Source organism: Mya arenaria, chromosome 3 (assembly GCF_026914265.1).
Source record: "Mya arenaria isolate MELC-2E11 chromosome 3, ASM2691426v1".
Taxonomy (NCBI): Eukaryota; Metazoa; Mollusca; class Bivalvia; order Myida; family Myidae; genus Mya; species Mya arenaria.
In genome coordinates this window covers 886921-906018 of record NC_069124.1, presented here as the reverse complement: position 1 = coordinate 906018, position 19098 = coordinate 886921, and the positions used below count along the sequence as shown (strand labels likewise).

The 19098-nt window shown below is 34.5% G+C and overlaps 1 protein-coding gene across 1 annotated transcript in view; it reads left to right on the top strand.

Annotated features, from left to right (window-relative positions):
* Window positions 1-11506: 11506 nt before the first annotated feature.
* Window positions 11507-19098, top strand: part of LOC128227883 (beta-1,3-galactosyltransferase 5-like) — a 35107-nt gene continuing 27515 nt past the window's right edge. The window contains exons 1-2 of the mRNA XM_052938795.1: window positions 11507-11520; window positions 14635-14935. Coding sequence (XP_052794755.1) covers window positions 11507-11520; window positions 14635-14935 — 315 coding nt within the window. The remainder of the gene's footprint in view (window positions 11521-14634; window positions 14936-19098) is intronic.

The window sequence follows — 19098 nt, the reverse complement described above, 5'->3', positions numbered from 1 at the left end:
CTCAAGTGTGCTTGCTCTTAAATCTTGGTAAAGTATGCAAAGGAAGAAAAGTGCTATGCGCCTTGAATTTTCCCGCACTGGCAACATGCAACATCTACAACATTTTTAAACAACAAATGCTCCTTAAGCAAGCTAAATGTAAGCTTAACCTTACATGGTACAAACTCGACTCTCGATATCCATCATAACTATACTGAGGAAAATTTATGGTGGTTTTGTAGTATGAAGTATGTGGTATGTAGCTAAAACCTGCATGGGATATAGCAAATATTTCTCGAGTTACGAAGATGACAGGTTGTTGTATCTCGAAACAGCTTTTTGCATAAATATTGTTCATATTGGGTTTTAAAGCTGGAAGGGACGGGGCTGATAAATTTTCGTCACGTTGGGCATTCCACGAAGAGATAGTAGAAGAATGAAGAAAGATTAACTGTAGCTGAAATCTGCATGGGATATAGCGGATATTTCTCGAGTAACGAAGATGACAGGTTGTTGTATCTCGAAACAGCGGAGGGTATCATTGACGACAAGGGGAGCGGAGTCATTACAAAAACCATTTTGTAAAATAGGATGAGCTTGTGTTTGCGTCTTCTGTCCTTGAGTGGTTCTATGATAATTTCGGTGTATAAATTTAAAAGCACACTACACTTGCACGGGAAATAAGTAAACAGCTTCGTGTTGAATTTTCTCAAACTCTTCCTTTTTAAATGATTCAAAACACACTTAATAGCGATAGATTAAAGATGTTTCATCGTCGACCGTTCTGTAACTTAAACCTATATTGCATACATTCAAAATTAAAAAAAAAAGCTTAAACGACTTGGATTGTGAAACTGTAAGCAAATGTCTATAACATATGATGTGTGTTTCCATTACTATTTTTAATTACATTGCAGATATAAAAGGCAACATTGCAACCGTTCTGTGTCTTGGTCAAGAACCAAAGTCATCGCTGGTTAATAATTTAAATTGGCATATCATACTGAATGTGTTAAACCGCCAAGTCTACCTATTGTTTGAAGATAAAACTCATGCATACAGTTGAATTAATAAAGAACCCAATACCAAAGAAAACAATCCAGAAACATCAGAGTAGGTCCAGTAAATATATTTGTAAAAAGGTACGTAGTAAAGACTGCTTTTGTATCATTTACTGCTACGAATGTACGAATTTTTCGTGCAATATTGTATTTCAATTAGATATATTAAAAGCTTGATAAGCCAATGTAAAGTAATAGAGGTATATTCTATTATCTGTTTTTGCAATGACGCCGTTTTCTATTTCTGTGGCATCCAGGCTTTTAGGTCAACACCTTCTGTGTTGCTCTTGTTAGTTCTGTATATCCTTAAAGCATCAAGCGTCATTGCAATTGTTAAGGTATCAACCATAATATTAGAGGAATTTCGGTACTTAGGACTATGGTTATACAGTATCCTGAGTAAAAAAAAATATACTTAAAAAAAACTTAAGTGATGATATGACCAACATTTTTGTAACTGTTATTATAATTGAATATTGAACTGAAAAGGCAGTTTGTATTTATAACATATCTTAACCAGACCTTTAATAAGTCATGTATACATTTGCAGTCGAAATATATATCTAAACACGTGTGTAATAAAGTAATTGGGGAAGGAAAAAAGTATCGTAGAAGGAAATATGTAGAAAAAAATAGAGAAAAGGCCGAAAAATGTCGTAAAATTGAACATTTACCGTACCTAGGTCAATAAAAAAGTAAACAAATGTTAAATTAGAAGAATATTATAGTAAGAAGGCTCTGTGTTTGGAAACAAAAGTTATTGAGAAGAGTTGCCTTGTCAATGTTTCATTCGTAGAAGGTGTCATCGTGGATGAGAGGGGGAATGAGCTTGGTTAACAACGTAGGACTTGAGTTTTTCAAAATTATGTTACGGAGAAGGTATCACCCCGAAGTATTGAAGCAAGTGTTACATAATGTATTTGCTTGGCAGTTCTTATGATTATGTTCGGCATGATAGCGTATCATCCTATAAGCTCGCCAGTGATGCTCATTGTTCGAGAGTTTAGACCGAAAATAGTTGTTGTATACATTTGCAGTCGACATGTATTTCTAAACACGTGCATAAAAAGTTTATTGACTATTCATGACCAATAAAAGTCTATACTGAAGCGCATTTTTACAAAGTGGAAAATAAACAAAAATCAAGTCGAAAAATGTGACGAAATTGAATTTTGGTATATATAGGTAAATACCACAGATAACACTGGTTAAAAGTGAGTTTTAGCTCAATTTGTCACATAGTCTGTGTTTACTGATATTTTCGACGGTAGGGCAATACAGGGTTGTAGAATGAAATATGTAAAAACAACAACAGAAACAGCCGAAGAATGTTCATTTACCGTATCTTGGTCAATACCAAAGTTAACACATGCGAAAAGAGAGATTAGGAAGTCACAAAACATCGCCTAAATGAAACAAAAGTGTTCAATTAGGCATTTAAGAGGAAAGGAATCGGATTATAGATGATCATCGATGAAATTGTCTCATAAATCCAGCGAACTGATCCTTAACAGAAAGCGATGACACTATAAGAAACAAACACTTTACTCTACGTAGTTGGTTAAACCACAACATTAGATGGCAAAATGAGGTATTAATGTCAGTAACCAAAGATAACAAGCAAATAAGATGTTAAGTAATCTCAGACTCACGAAGCTTTATGAAAGAAGCGCAATTGCTTATACTATGCCCGCTTCTGCCGCTCTTTTAAGCTGCTTGTTATTGTGTAAATGTTGTAATTATTTATAGATTGATGTCATCATTAGTATTTGATTGGTAAGGCGAATGACAAATATATAAAGTAGAAAAATACTGATCAAATTCGATGGAAGTATGAAAGTAGCCAAAGAAAGTATCGAAAAGAGCAGAAAGAGGGGGCATAGGTAGGTCAAGTCAGTTGCAGAGTCAAGGCTGTTCTAAATTGTCTTAAGGAGATCAAAAAGGTTACGTTTGTCGAATGTTGTGCTGAACGTGAATGAATATCGTTGGGTTGGTCAATGCCTTGGCGTTTTTGGATCCGAACAATATAACATGAAGTGACATAGGCCTACTAGCAAACAAGTGAAGAATTAATGGGGCTATTGATATTGTTTGGAGAACCAATGCTTATAAGATTACTACAGTGCATCCGCAATCTTGCATGGGTGGCATTCAATTTGCGTTCACCCTTAAAGTAGAAATAATGAACTGATTGTTTATTCCTGTTCAGATTTAACTTGAAGTGCATTCCATGACGATATTGGAGTTAGTAGAAATGGATTCAATAATAAATGAGTATTACAAGAAATATTACGAAGGTTAACAGAATTCCGATGATTATAAGAGATTGTATTACTCACTCGGGAAGGAATTAGTGAAGTGAGATAGGCGGGCATAATTTTGAAAAAGGTGAGTTATTTTTGTCTACTCACCTTCAGAATTTCAAGTCCTGTTTCAATATAATGATTTGAAACTTCTCTATTTCGTTTTCGTCAGCTGGCCTAAGAGTGTCCCAAACCACATCTGCATATTCTTAAAGTGGACGAATAATTGCATTACTTATCACTTCGATCAATGAGGTATTTGAATGATCGCACGATGTTAGTACGTTGCCAGGCTTTGTTTTTTACGGACTGAATATTATCATGCCATGGCCAATTATTGAAGAGGTTGACGCCCAAATGTTTATGAGTAGTAACTTCCACTATTTGAACATTATCCTTAATGCTAGGTGGATGTGCCTGTCTGTTTATTCGAGATTTAAGAAGTTATACAGTTATTGCTGGGTTAACTGATACACCTTTCTGCGCACAAATGGGTTTTTGTCATGTCCCCATTTAGTTGTTGGGCTGCAAACAAGGGGTCATGGACAAAGATATACATGGTAGTATCATCTGCAAAAAGATGCATGGGTGAGTTTAGTTCACGAACGATATCATTGATATAGACTTAAAAAGGTAAGGGACTAAGGATTGAACCTTGTGGAACCCCGGCATTTGAAAAGGAAAGCTTCATGCCACACGCGATCAATATATTTTGATATTGCAGAATACTGCTCTTACTTATTAACCCTCATTTAGAGAGAGGCAAAATGATTGTTAGATAGATATAAGTTGATTAACGGTGGAGTCCTTGGGAACAAAGCCTGAATGAAGTGGTGTTAGAAAGTCGTTATTACAGCAGAAGTTGAACATGTATTTTCTTATAACAATTTACATGGATTTTGGACTGTAACTACGGACATCTTGGGGATCTGTCTTTTAAAATATGTGCGAACATGTGAAAGTTTCCACTCGCTATGTACTTTGACAGAACGAAAGGTGTTATTAAAAAGGTCTCGAAGAGGCTGTGCAATTTCGGTTCTTATCTCCCTTTGAATATTTCTGTTTACAGAGTAAGGTTCTGTTGCCTTGGTAGTCTTCAGAACCTCTATGAAGTCAAGAACATCTTGACTGAAAAGATTAAAATTCTATATGTAAAGGACATCAGAGACAACGGGAAGGGGTCTATTAGGTATAGTAAGAAGGCGCTGTGATTGAAAAGAGTTATTCAGAGGATTTGTTGTGTCAATGTTTGGTTCGTTGATACGGTGCCAACATGGATGAGAAGGCGGGAGTTCTTGGATACCGATGTATGCCTTGTACAATTTGAAATAGTTTTTCGAAAGTCCCTTGAGGAGAAGGTATCTTCCTGAAGTATCGAAGAACGTTTGTCATAATGTATTTGCATGGCAATTCTTATGATATGGTTGGCATGATGGCGTTTCGTCCTATAAGCTCGCATGTGGATTTCATTGTTCGAGAGTCCGGCTTTTTCATAAGCTCTTTGTTTGACGAATTATCTTAATTATGAAACTGAAGGGGGGGGGGGGTCCTGGGTGCGAATCGTTATAGACTTTGACGGTTTACATGATGAGTTAGACTAGTAGCGTATATATCGATATTTGTGTGAAAACATGAACTTCAGTCAAAAATGACACAAACGATCGGAGTTTTACAGAGACCCCTTGTCATTTCCAGACTTTTCGTTTATATATTGATCCAAATGTTTTATTGAATTTCAATATGCCATTTATAGGTCAGTTATAACGAACTAACTGATCTAGAAATGTTTCCTTTACACCACAATTTAAACAATATCTGATGATGAAACTAAGAATAAGTCGAGAAGATATTATGAGGCTTCGATAAAATGAGTAGCGTCACGGATGACTTGTGAGAGGTTAAATTGTTAAATGGACTCAATCTGTTGTCCAGATATTAATTTATTCAAATTAAGGTTAAAATCTCCTGTAATGACTATGTCGTTAATACCAGTAGCAACCGCCAGTGATATTGATTGGTAATTGATTCGATTACATATGAAGTGGAATAAGCTCTCTTTTTTCGTAGACTGTGGCCCGCAACAAAGGCGTTTCTTTTTATAATCGATTGTCACCGATTTAGAAACAAAATGAGCAATTTTAAATGAGTACAAACATAATAAATACGGTATGATGTAGATACCTAAAATATCCCAATCAGTTTACATTTTGATTCGTTTCGCGATTTTTAAAAGGATTTCTAACTTAAAAAATCCTTCTGTAATCGAATTTGCGGTTTTACCGATTATTATAGCATATAAAACTTACAACACACTTGCTAAAATTCTGTCCTTTGTTTATATGACGAATGTCGAATTTTCTCACATTTTGAATATTAATATGAAAAGCTACAGAAACAAGCACAGTAGCCGAAAGTAAAACATAAACCCCCTTTAATGGCACAGGGTAAACGCAAAAGACATATAACACAAAAAGAAACAATCACAAACCAAAACAACAACAACAGCTCAAAACATTTGAATCTTTTCTGATTTTCCCCACAGGTCGAAACTGCGGTTTTGCCATTGAACATCGTGTCTCAACACTTCTTACCCAATTTAGATGCCGAAACATCATTCAAATATTTGTTATAACCGCACAATTGGGCGACAGGACAATAATTATTTTATTATATGGCGACAAATCTCAAAGATATCAAAAAATGAGATAGAAAATGGACATTTTTTTGTATTAACATCAAGTAAACAATTTAACAAGATTTTATGTGCATACACAGTCTGTAAAACCCACGAAAAGGTTTTCATTATAGGGGAAAAATAGTTTTCTAATTTAACACATGACAAAGATTGAATATGTTTGTCGTATATAATAAAACAAAAACAATCGAACTTATATCATGAAAGTATAGTGTTGTTTTTTTTTAATTTTAAGGTAATAGATACTAATATCAGAAAGATATTTCATCCAGTTTAATAAATATGGAAAAGTCACAAACCTATGGGAAACGATCAAATTGTTGTTTTGTCGTATCTTAATTAAGACCAAAACTGAACAAAAGGTAGGAAATGTATTTGACACGCATGTTATATAACATTACAAAAGTTTATGACTACAGAATTAAAGTATCTATTGCAAGTTGAAAAATGTTAAAAACATATGTAGAAATTTGGAAAAGAAAATCTTTTTTATTTCAAAACCAAAATTCATCTCACGCCTTCTTGTCTTATGTAGCACATTTGGTGTATACATCCACATAAATCTCTGACAAAACAACACAGAAAATTGTCACAAGACATAATATTTACCGTATCTACATCAAAGATAATGTCTTCATTTACAAATTATGTTGTCAAAAAAGATGGATCTTTGATGTAGATTAATTAAAGCTAAAGAAGTTTCAAAACTTTTGAAATTTGATATTTTAACTTTCTACTTCAGGTTGAATATATATTTTAGTATGAACTAGATATGGATACATGTGCAAAAACAGGAAATATCTAAAAGATACACTTTCACAGATTTACAACTTTTTTATTTTTTGTCTTTGAAAGAGCAATGTTTTAGTACATGACCACGTTACTCCGAAAAAATATAAATGTCGGCCGATTTCAATGAAACTTGGAAAAAACAATCGTCAATGACTCTTATTTAACGAGGTGTATTTGTTTTTTTTTAAATCCCGTCTTTTGTTGATTTACAGCGCACCTAGCGGAAACGTGCTATTTGGCGCCAAACGTTGATAAAACCGTAAAAAAATATTATTTTACACGTCTTTCAATGAAAAAAATCGGAATATAATTTATTGTACGCTGAATAAATAATCCTATAATGTTAGTATAAGTATTTAAGAAAAACAAAATAATTTTAAGTTTTATGACATAAAGGCTTTAATAAGAAATTGCCAGAAACAGATACCCATCGGCGAATGTGACGTATTTATTTCGAAAACGAGCTCGGGTAGGGTATGTCTTTATTAAATCATAGGAAACGGAACGGAATAATGAATAAAATTATGTAAAAACATAAAAAAAAATGACGGTGAGGTAAATTGCTAAAAGATATAAGTAACCTAAGAAAATTGATAGAGTTAGCGTGATTTCTATGCCACCGTCAACGTCAATATAAAACACGTCAAGTTATTGACGCCATAGGTTTGTTTGATGCATGAGAATAGTTGTGTAGTGAAACGCTGTATTCGTCCATAAACGATGGTATCTGAATTATTTTTTTTGATCTATTGAAATTCCACTCCTAGATAGGCGCGTGGCCTGTGCTATTGATATAATTTTTGACTCAACAAAAGTTGTATATGATCCCTTGTATAGTTTTTCGTTGTTTAATTCCTGAAGCTTGAATTTCACGGATGACACGGTAGTAGCACAATTCCACAGTTTGTCTAGGTTTGTTTGCAACTGCAGAATTGAAGAAAGCGCGTACATGTCTTCAGAGGTATCATGAGCTCCGAAGTCTACATCTGCAATATCATGTACCAAACTTGCCAGACGGTAATTCTGTCTCCCTGGGTAAACTGTTCTAAATAAACGCAGACTGTCTGCGAAGCCTATTGTTTCTGGGACAGCTATTTCTTCTTTCTGATATTTTGCTACTAACAGTCTTGCGTCAAACATGACATTGTGTGCCACAAGCAAAATATGACTTCCAAATGCCTCGAGGCAAGAAGTGCTTCGCCGGCTGGCTAGCTCGTCACTTCTTTACAGTGCTTGTATAATACTCCACCATGGAACTCGAGACCTGTTATATTGGAGGCAGAAGTGGTAATGTATCCACATTTGGGTTTTACGTATAAATTTATGTGTTGTCCCTTGGACACGTGCAAAGCTGCAATCTGTACAATGCTGCTTTCTTTGTTCCTGAAAGCAAAATAATCACAGTAACTCATGTTTGGATAAACTTTTAAATATCAGTGGATAAGACAAACATTTATATTCTCATTTGTACAATTGACTTTATTTAAAATGTCCTATTTAACTAATCCTGTAGTCTCAAGGTCGAAGACGATGACATCATCTTGTCCGTACGCATGGGACGTTTCACTGCGTTTAGCAGGGCAGGTTAGGGTGTCTTCAATATGCTCATTTTCGATGTCAGAGACGCCAACCGCTGTTTCGTATGTTTCCCCCTCATACACCTCATCTATGAAGTTCTTAGACATGCGTTCAGCCTAATATAAGTAATGATGATTTTTTCTTATGCATTTACTATTATGAGTGATAACTAAAAAGAAAATCATGTAAACGTGTATTTGCGATAATGAAATATTTACAAGATAACTATTCTAGCTACTATGGCTGTATGTACTTTTCCATTAATATAAAAATACATTTAGTTCAGTTCGCCGCCTTTTCATGGACACCGATTTCTGTTCCTCTGATAGGTTTGATCGCCTTTCGTCAAGCACACTACATTTTCTATGTGTGTAATGTCCAGGATAAAGTCCGTGCGTTTCGTTGACCTGTAATTTTATTTCAACATTATAAGTAATTACATAATGTTTAATATAATTTACATAATTAAATTCCTTCTATGAAAGGTTTTTCATTAGAGGCAGTCGTGCAAACAAAATCCGTAGATTACAAATAGTTGTGTGTAACCGTTGAGAACCGTTTACACGACACATATTTTACCATATTAATGTCACAAAACAATTATGGCGTCTGAATTGAAATTAATTTCATTGTAGAAATGGGATTGGCTCTTTCAGTATTGTTTGAAACTATAATTCTCACATTCATTCAAATGTATTAGTTTACATACATTTTATTCAACAAATATATCAAAAATCAAGATGTCAACATCAAATAGTATCTTATTGTATTCATGATACAGGATTACACGTTAGAGGTGTCGTAACTTTGGGTGTAACCTTTTGAATTGCGCCCCTATATCGTAATCGAATTTGATTGGATTTAATCGCGGCAGCGGTATTTGTTGGTACTATCCCTTAAACATATCATTTCTTTTTCTCTTCGATATTGACATAAACGTTTGAGTTCGGGGAAAGGGGCGGGGTCGACGGTTGCCCCCCCCCCACCTTAATCCGCTATTGCGTTGTATTAATTTGCATAATCTTTACAACGTATTGGCGTGTGTGATTTGTGGGCGGGTGCCGGATATGCATCCACTAGAAGTGCCAATACAGTTTTTATAACCGCTTTCAATGTTCCATTCTTTACCTGCAAAATGTATTGGCGACCTTCGTTCTTCTGCGCTACCGCAGCGGACACCCGGAAGTCGAGGCTCTCTGACTCTGAATACGTGACAGTCTTTGGCGCCTTCCTTGCAACCATGTGATTCATGTTCTTGTTTGCGTTAGTACTTTGCACATGGGCTAGAATTTCCAGCATACACTCAATTGTGTACCTGAAAATTGAATCATTGCAGGCATACTGAAATTTGACATTTTGTCATCAATGCGACTTTTAAGTGACTCGACCGTGTTTTTAGACAAAATGTTTTCCTGATACAGCATCTGAAAACAATGATGTTATAATTATATTACTATATGATATTTATATAGCAGAAAAGTTGTTATAGCATAAAAAAGTATTTTGGTTTCGTCGGGTTCTAACCCCCGCCAGTATAGTCAAAAAGAAAATAGAAAACATCCGGCTAGTCCACACGGCCACGGGAAATTTAACAAATGCTGGATATGTTGACCTTTTAAGGATGCATTGATAACATCACGTGATAATGTCAATCAACGAATCACGCAACACCACAGCCGTGATAAATTTTCAATCGAGTTATTAACGCAAATGAAAATTGTGATCTTCAAAGATGATATTTGAGCGAGCCACTTTAATTAATAGATTAAATACTGTTCGGCGTCTAAACTGGTCTTTATTCCATGTGTGCTACCCTTATTTTGACTTATTCAATAGGAAAAGCATTTCTGAATATGGGCAATATTATTGTATGATAATGATTTGTGTTTTGATTTTAGCTTATACAATTCATTTCCGAAATATTTGACAATATGATTTTTATCATTTGATTTTTTAAGGTCTGGAAATAAAGACCGCTTGACGCGAGTACAAGTGGTTGAATCTCCGTCCATTGTCAAGTGTTCGATATTCAACCCCTTTTGTTTCACATCCTGTAAACAGATAGATGTGAGAAAGGGCTCCATCGCTTTCGACGAGCCATTCCAATTTTTTTCTACATGAATGAAGTTTTGCTTTCATTTTATTCCTCTTCGCCACCTTACGTGTCGTGCAAGTTTTTTTAGCAACTGAGTACGAAACACACTTTTTTGAGAGTTTTCCAATAACAGTAACGTGTCCTGCAAATACATGTAAAATACAGATTAGAATATAATGCAAATATACGGGATAACTAACTCAGACCTATGCTCAAAACATCATATGTTTAAAATATTACATCAAACTTTAAATATACATGTTTCACAGATTTTCTATAAATGTACATTTTATGCGTTAAAATAATTACCGGACAAACTATTGGAGCCTCTTTTTTGCAAGGCCCCATCTGCAGAGGCATCCGTTTCAACATGATCACCAGCTGGATCCCTAAAATCAAATGTGCAAAAGTAGTACTCGTGCCCGTGGGCTCGTATGGGCATGCGCATGTATGTTTGTATAGACTGTTTGCGACTTGTGCGTGTGTTTGTGTCTGCGGTGCGTGCTTGATTTAGCTTATTTGTTGGCGTGCCTGTTTGTGTTTTTGCGTCTAAATATGGGCATGCGTGTATGCATGTGTGTGTGTTGGGGGGGGGGGGGGGGCTGGTGGGGATCTGTGCGTTCATACAGCCTCATACATACAATAATACGCGTTTTCGCCGACTGAATGATCATCATCGTTAGCATAATCACTATAACCAATATCATCTATATTTTTATCAACAGTAGTAACTCATCCTTAGATAATTCATTATGCACAAGTAAAAGCGTCTTGAAATAAAAATGTACATGCTGTTAACTGCTTGAAGCAACATCATCTCCTGTTGAATAGCGGTGGTGCATGAGATTTCGGCCACACTTTCAATAGATGGTCCAATCTCTCGCTCGTGGGCCTTCAGTGCGGTCTTACTGATTCCAGGCAGATTGAGTTCAGCAAATATCGCACTGATCTGAGACTCTCCTACACCTAAGTTGATCATCGCTAAAAGATATACACAACAAGCATGTGTTCGAACAAGTAAAATAAACGAGAATCACACCCAAGGATGCGTGTTCCGGATATCTATTGACGCCTTCACTTAATAATCGATAATCATGGTGCACTCATTTTATACTTTTGTCCATTTTACTGCTTTTATTGTTGTTTTAGAAATAATGCTTTTTTCTAGGAAATGACGAATCTATGATGGAATCAAATTTCGTTACAATATCGTCACTCGTGGAATGCCGTTTTCCCGTAGGCACCAGATTAACCATCCTACAGGTGTTGCAGCTGATATGAAGGATAGACCCAAGGCCATATATAGCTTCCCTACAATGCCATTGATGCAAAAACTGTTTCCACAAGAACAACAGGAGTTTAATCTTTCCAAAATTACACCGATTTCTACGACTCTGCGACCTTCTCTCCAAGTCGGGATGGTTTCAGGAACAGAAATGCATGTTTTCTTCTCCACATTCACGATGTGTATTATTGAGGCTCGTTTTGCGTTACTCTAAGAAATAAACTGACCTTTTTTGCTCCTCATGTTTATCGGATGTTGTGAACGGAACGTGCCTGGAAGGACAATCCGTTTGAAATTACGTCAGTAACGTATACATGACAATTTCGCGGCATTTCCACTAAACTTAAGTTCGTTGTTTAAATTATATGTTTAGAAAGCTTACTAACGTTAATTAGTTCGCTCCCGTATACATAACTACTAAATATCAATTCAGAACATATGTAACAAATGACAAACAATATTATCATTTTTCTGACTTTGTACTTATTTCTGATTTCAATTCGAACATTTGCAAACAGTGAAATTAAAATCATTTGCCTAAACAAAATGGCACTCCACAACTATTTTCATGCACCAAACAAACCTAAGGCGTCACTAACTTGACGTGTTTTATATTGACGTTGACGGTGGCGTAGAAATCACGAAATCAGAAATTCTTAGGTTACTTATATCTTAAGCACTTTACCTCACCGTCAATTTTTTTCATTTCTTTACATAATTTTATTCATTATTCCGTCCCGTTTCCTATGATTAAATAAAATCATACCCTACCCGAGCTCGTTTTCGAAATAAATATGTCACATTCACCGATGGGTATCTGTTTTTTGACGATTTCTTATTAAAGCCCTTTCGTCATAAAACTTAAATTTAATAAAAAAAAAATTATAGAATTATTTATTTAGCGTACAATAAATTATATTTCGACTTTTTTTACAAAAAAAACCCTTAAAATTATACTTTGTAAGGTTTTATCAACGTTTGGCACCAAAATGTTCGTGTCCACTAGGTGGCGCTGTAAATTAACAAAAGACGGGATTAAAAAAAATTCTCCTCGTTAAATAAGAGTCATTGACGATTGTTTGCTCCAAATTTCATTAAAATCGGCCGACAATCATATTTTTCGGAGTAAGTGGTACCTTAAATATCTGCAAGCAATGATACACGATTGCTCTCAAAATGTCAGATCGTAGATTTTCATGTTTTTGTTCGAATATTAATATTTTATGGCTTTAACCGTTACTTACGGTTTAAGAAAAATGTATAATACATCATTTTTTTTTACTTAAATATAAAAATATGCGATCTATTTTTTTGTCAACAGTCTTATACAACTGGTTTCCATCCGCGAAAATTGGCTTTTTCCAAGATAAAAGAATAAAAAGGTTGTCAAAACGTTAAATCTGTGAGAGTGCAGCTTTAATTGCAGATCGATACATTTCGACACAATTACAAAATTGTCGAAAGAAATTAAACGTCAATTTTGCGCATATATTTTTACCCTTTCAGTTTTAGAACAAACTTCACATACAATATATATTTTATATGTAGAAAAAGAATAACAATAGCATTTATCAATTGGTTGAAAAGAATATATATATTGAAATGTTACCTTAATTTTATATTGTAAAATTATTAAAAGAAATCGTTTAAAAATGCTTTTAATTTTTCAAGTGACTTTATTTTTTTTTTAAATCATTATGTTAATGGTACATATTTGTGATTGGTTGGATCTCCTTTCACAAAAAAGCAGGTCTTATAAATGCAAAAGGCAATCTGGCTTAAAACAATGTTTACAATATATTACTCGTCAAAGCTGATCATGGATATCAAATCTCTACATAAAAAACTTGTATTTGTACCAGCTGATAAAGCAGCTAATAATGTAATCATAGTTTGACGTTTATATTATGTTAATACTATTATTAATGAGTTACAATCTTCTAGAACCTACTCGATGAAGAAAGTATTATTAAAACTCATATTGATTCTAATGCTAAATTTCAAGTTCTGTTGTATGAGGATCATGAAAACATTCCTACAATACACTGATTGCTTAAAATGCATAAAAATTCCGTATAAATCACGATTTATTGTTAATTTCATTTCTTGTTCTACTAAACAAGTTTTAATTATATTAACATCCTGCTTAACTGCTGTTAAGTTTCATGTGAAAAAATACTGTAGCAAATTTTATGAGAATTCAGGAATTAATCTCTTTTGGTCTATCAATAATTCTTTAGATTTAGTTAATGATTTTGAAAATAGACGGTATAATGTCTCAGCGTTTAAAACTTATGATTTTCAACGCTCTATACATTTATTCAACAATTTTTAGTTACAAAATAATTGACTCCTCTTATCGAAAACGCTTTTGCGAGCGAGAAAAATACTAAAATGGCAGTTAATGTAAAAAAGCCTTTTTTTAGTTAAATGATCGCTCACATAAATATATTTCACGGCGGGGAATCCACGTCACCAAATGGTAGGTTTCAGTGCAAGATGGCGTCACCAAAAAGCTCGACTCGAGCCGAAAATCAAGGTAATACATATACTTATAATAGTTTCTTTAACTTTTAACATAGCCTACCATATGCCCACCTACCTAGTTTGTATTAGCATATCCATGTTTTCCTTGAAACTTTAACCGTCAAGGGTTAGGGTTAGGTTAGGTTAGGGTCGTCAATATGTCAACTCCTACCATTTTTTCATTCATGTTAAGCTCGTGATTTGCTTAATCATTCCATTTAAAAAATTATGTCGAGCCCGTGTTGAGATATGACGGAAAATGCATGTGTTCTCATCCTATGTAATTATTTTCAAATGCTTTGTTTGTTGTGTACTTTCAGTATCATCTCCGAGGAAGATCAGGACAAGATTCGTGAGTTCTTGTTAGCCAATGACTTCCTGTACGACAAACACAGAGACCAATGGAGGGATACACAATCCAGGGAGAGGAAGTGGGAGGAGCTGAGCGAACTTATAGGCCGTGATGCCAAGGATATCAAACAGTGGTATCAGTCCACAAGGTCCAAGCTGAGTGAAATCAAGAACAAGAAGGTCACTCCATCTGGGAGTGGTTTTGAAGTAGAAGGAGTCACTGACAAGGCCAGGAGACTGTGGGAACGTTTCCAGTTTCTGCTTCCGCACGTAGGTGCAGTGAAATCTATTTATTTAACCTGAGAATAAAACAATTATTATTCAGAATGTCTTAAATTCAACCAATCAAATGCTACAAAAATCTTTTTCACTTTATACAACGCTACAACAAAATAAGAAGCGGAATTATCAAAGCAATTTTCAAACTCGTCCGTAATATCGTGTAGCAAGTAAGTGTGCTGTCAAAAGGTTAATGCTGTCGCTAAGCATCACAAGACACCTAAAAGAGAACGACCATGTACTTTGAGATAAGATTGAGCGGGTTAATTACGAATTCATACGTCAGAGTGAACAGCCAATGAAAAATCAATATCGTTGAGGACGCAACCTTTACTTGTCAGAATGAACAGAAAATCGCAGTGCGATACATAAACACGCTGTCAGTGAATTTCAGTAAATATAAAACAAAAACAAAGATAAACAATTTAAATTCCTATTCCTACCGATTTTGAACTCCCAGTGATCTCGAAAACGATATATATATCTGATATCGCGTTGCCACTCGGATTCAAGTCGGACCAATATCTTGTCAGCATGTTATCGGGCCGATATCGGGCATATATGAATATAGCCGTCTATCCGTCATTGGTCCTATATTAATCCGACATTGGTTACAAGTCGGACCGATATCTTGGCTATTCTAAAGTAATGTTGGCAATACACAGGGTCGTTATCGAGCAGACATCACTTAATGCATATGTCCGCCAAAGGTCCGATACTCCTTTTATCATGCACATATAGAACTGAATAAAAAATGCCAACAAGAGCTAGTCGACTATACGCCGCTTTGTCTTTGAAATGAATGCATACATAATGTAAGAAGAGGCCATAATATGCATTAAGAGTTATATTTCTGTTGTAAGTTCAGTTGTTGTGATAAATCAAGTGGCTACTGAGATATGGACTTAAATGTAGTTACATACAAAACTTTAACCAAAAGAAGTACACAAATAATTATATGCAAGATGGAGTATGTTATCTTACTCAATTATTTAGTTGGTGTAATGGATGATACCCCGTGTAAAAAAAAATGCAATGTAATATAAAAAGAGGCTACTGAGATAGTGACTTTAATGCAGTTGCATGCAAATCTTTAACCATAATATTTAAGTAAAGAAATGAAGAGCAATAATTTGCATAAAATGCACTATTGAGTATTTATACTTGATTATTGCAATTGATGTGATGGTTGGGAAGCCTTGCATAAGGTTCATATGCATTGCATGTGATAAATAACTAGTGTTATATGGTAAGAATCATATGGTGACTTTCACAATGTATCGAAAAATATTGGTCTTGCTAGCAATACAATTCGTCATCACTCTCACCCTTGATTACAAACTTTATTAAATTGCTGTGCCCAATATAAAAACAATAAATTTAGAGTTAGAGCGACCTAGCTTGTTAATGTGAGATCGTCTTACAGACATAACAATGGGTCATGACATTGTTACCAAGTTATTTAAAAACACGCCATCTTGGTTATTTGGATTGATCCATTCGAATAGAAGTCACAAGTTCACTACTTAACCCTGCTAAAATCTCTCTCAGAAGGAATATACTAAGCCTTTTAATAGTATTGTTTGGATAATTTGTCATAAAATGTATTCGAAGTCTTATCTGAAAAAGGACAAAAGTAGGGTTGAAGCAATGAAGATGTAAATTTCAAACAAAATTTTAAAACATATGACCTAATTTTTCGAAATTTAAGCATAACAGGCCTAATAAACTTTTTGCATTCAGCCAAATAGCTACCTGTACTATATAAACTCCATTTAAATAAATAAAAAGTATATATTACATGTATTAAAGGAGAGCAACATACATGTGTGCTTAGCTTAATTATGTTACATAGAGGCAGCCAATGGTAGATATGCCTGAACATATTCATAACAATCAAAATTATCAACTTACCTCGAAGTACATTAACTGTTTTTGACTGGCTGTTGTAAGTGGGTTGGGGTTCTGTCAACCTATCTGGACGTGGCGATAAAACTGTTGTATTCAGTCTGATAGGTGTTGGCAAAGCAGACTTGCTTGGACGTTCTGGATGTGGCGATGCTACTGTTGTATTCGGTCTGATAGGTGTTGGCAAAGCAGAATTGCTTGGACGTTCTGGATGTGGCGATCCTCTGTTGAATTCGGTCTGATAAGAGGTGTTGGAAAAGCACACTTGTTTGGACGTTCTGGATGTGGCTATACTACTGTTGTATCCAATCTGAGGTGTAGGAAAAGCAGACTCGCTTGGACGTTCTAGAGCGTGTCGTCTGGTAATCATCTGTAAGGAATAATATAATTACTACTCCAAATCCAACTATCATTATTATTTTAAGAACAATAGATGCAGTCAAAAATACAGTGATACAGAATCTGCTGCTGGCCAAAATATACAGTTTGGCCCCGTTCAAATTTGCGAAAAATATCTTTTCATGAACATCCAACTGGTCGGTTACTTTTCTGTTTGGGGCAGTTCAACCAAATTTTATTTTAAGCTGTGCTTAAAACTGGACTGCAAGTAGAGGTTAATATCGATTATTATAAGGTTTATCACTATTTTATATTGTATTATACACTTTCATTTCATATTTATAAATAAAGTGCACCAAAATTGTTGGCTAGCATTACTCATTATACATATTTACTTGCTTATCAAGGTATTTTACCAATCATTCTATATGTGGATTCTATATGTGTGTTTTCATAGAATTTAATATTTGATAAACCTTAACAATTAATTCAAAATTAAACAGATTTAACCTACCACTCCTGAACAGAACTCTTTTAATTGGGTAAGACTTCCAGTCATCACCAGGGTCTTCCCTTCTTCTTGCAACCTTGATAAGTTTGTGTGTCGATGTGTATGGTGGCCAGAGAGCACAACTTGTTCCATCCCGCCAGTTACTTAGTATCACCTCAATCTAGTTATTATCAGCAAACTCTACCAATAGATACATGACGGCTGATCTAAAAATCAATATGTAAGTCCATATGCCATTCGTAGACGTTATTATTTATAATGAGAAATACACATACAAAATCTGCTTAAATGATAATGCTGATGAAAACTTTAAATAATTACTTTTATTTGATATAAAGAAATAATCATCTTTTTTATACAGTGGGTTATCTATCCAGATACGATCAAATCAAAAATTGTGTATCATTTAAAAAGTTAATTTTCGACGTTATCCGGGTTTAAAGAAAATGTTTCTTTTCATCGATTTTTTTTTAATTGCCATGCATTGCAAATAACATTAAAACGTTTTTCTTTACTGTTTTCTGTAAATCTGTAGAAATTAAATAAAATTCATAAAGCAAATTTATTTAAATAGTAAGTTTTCGTTTCCAGAAAAGGCATGCAATGTGGTAATGTCTTCAAGAACTATGTGTGTATATGATGTTGGTCTTTCAATTGTTCTTTATGTGTTCTTTAATAGTTATATAAATATTAGTAAAGCAATATGAAACAGACAAAGGCCTGGCTTTACCAAATGTGCTATTCCAAAATAACTCGAAATTTAACTTTGTAAGTTATGTAATTGCAAACTGCCATGGTGTAAACGTGATTGTTGCATATTAATAAACTTCTAGGTTTGCTCTACTTATCATCATAGAGCAAATAAAATATTATTCTTACAGACGATAAACCGATCGATTGGTTGGCTGGATTGAAACTTTAAGAAACAAGGCCTGTGGTCGCTTTCATAAACATTAAACAAGCCGGAACAGAGGTGCAATAATTTTTATAAACGTTCAACCTCAGCAGATGTTAGATATTTAATTCTGAATGTTAAGTTATTTGATGGTTTTACACACTATGTGTTGCAAATGTACTTACCACACACGTTTTCAATTTCTATTCTTGACCTATGAACGAAAACATTAGTTTTGACCTATAAAAGGCAAATATCCGATAATATGTCAAATTTCTACTAATTTTTATGTTTACCGAATAGTTGGAACTTTAATCGTTTTTCATATGCCATTGACAGGGAGGCCATTGAAAGCCCGATTACGTGAACATGTTTATAAAATCAAAAAGAATAATAATTCCTTAAATTTTCTATATCAACATGTTTACAAGACGGGACATAGCTTAGATAAATTAACCATTCATCCAGATGAACACCTTATATTTACAGATAAAGAAAGAA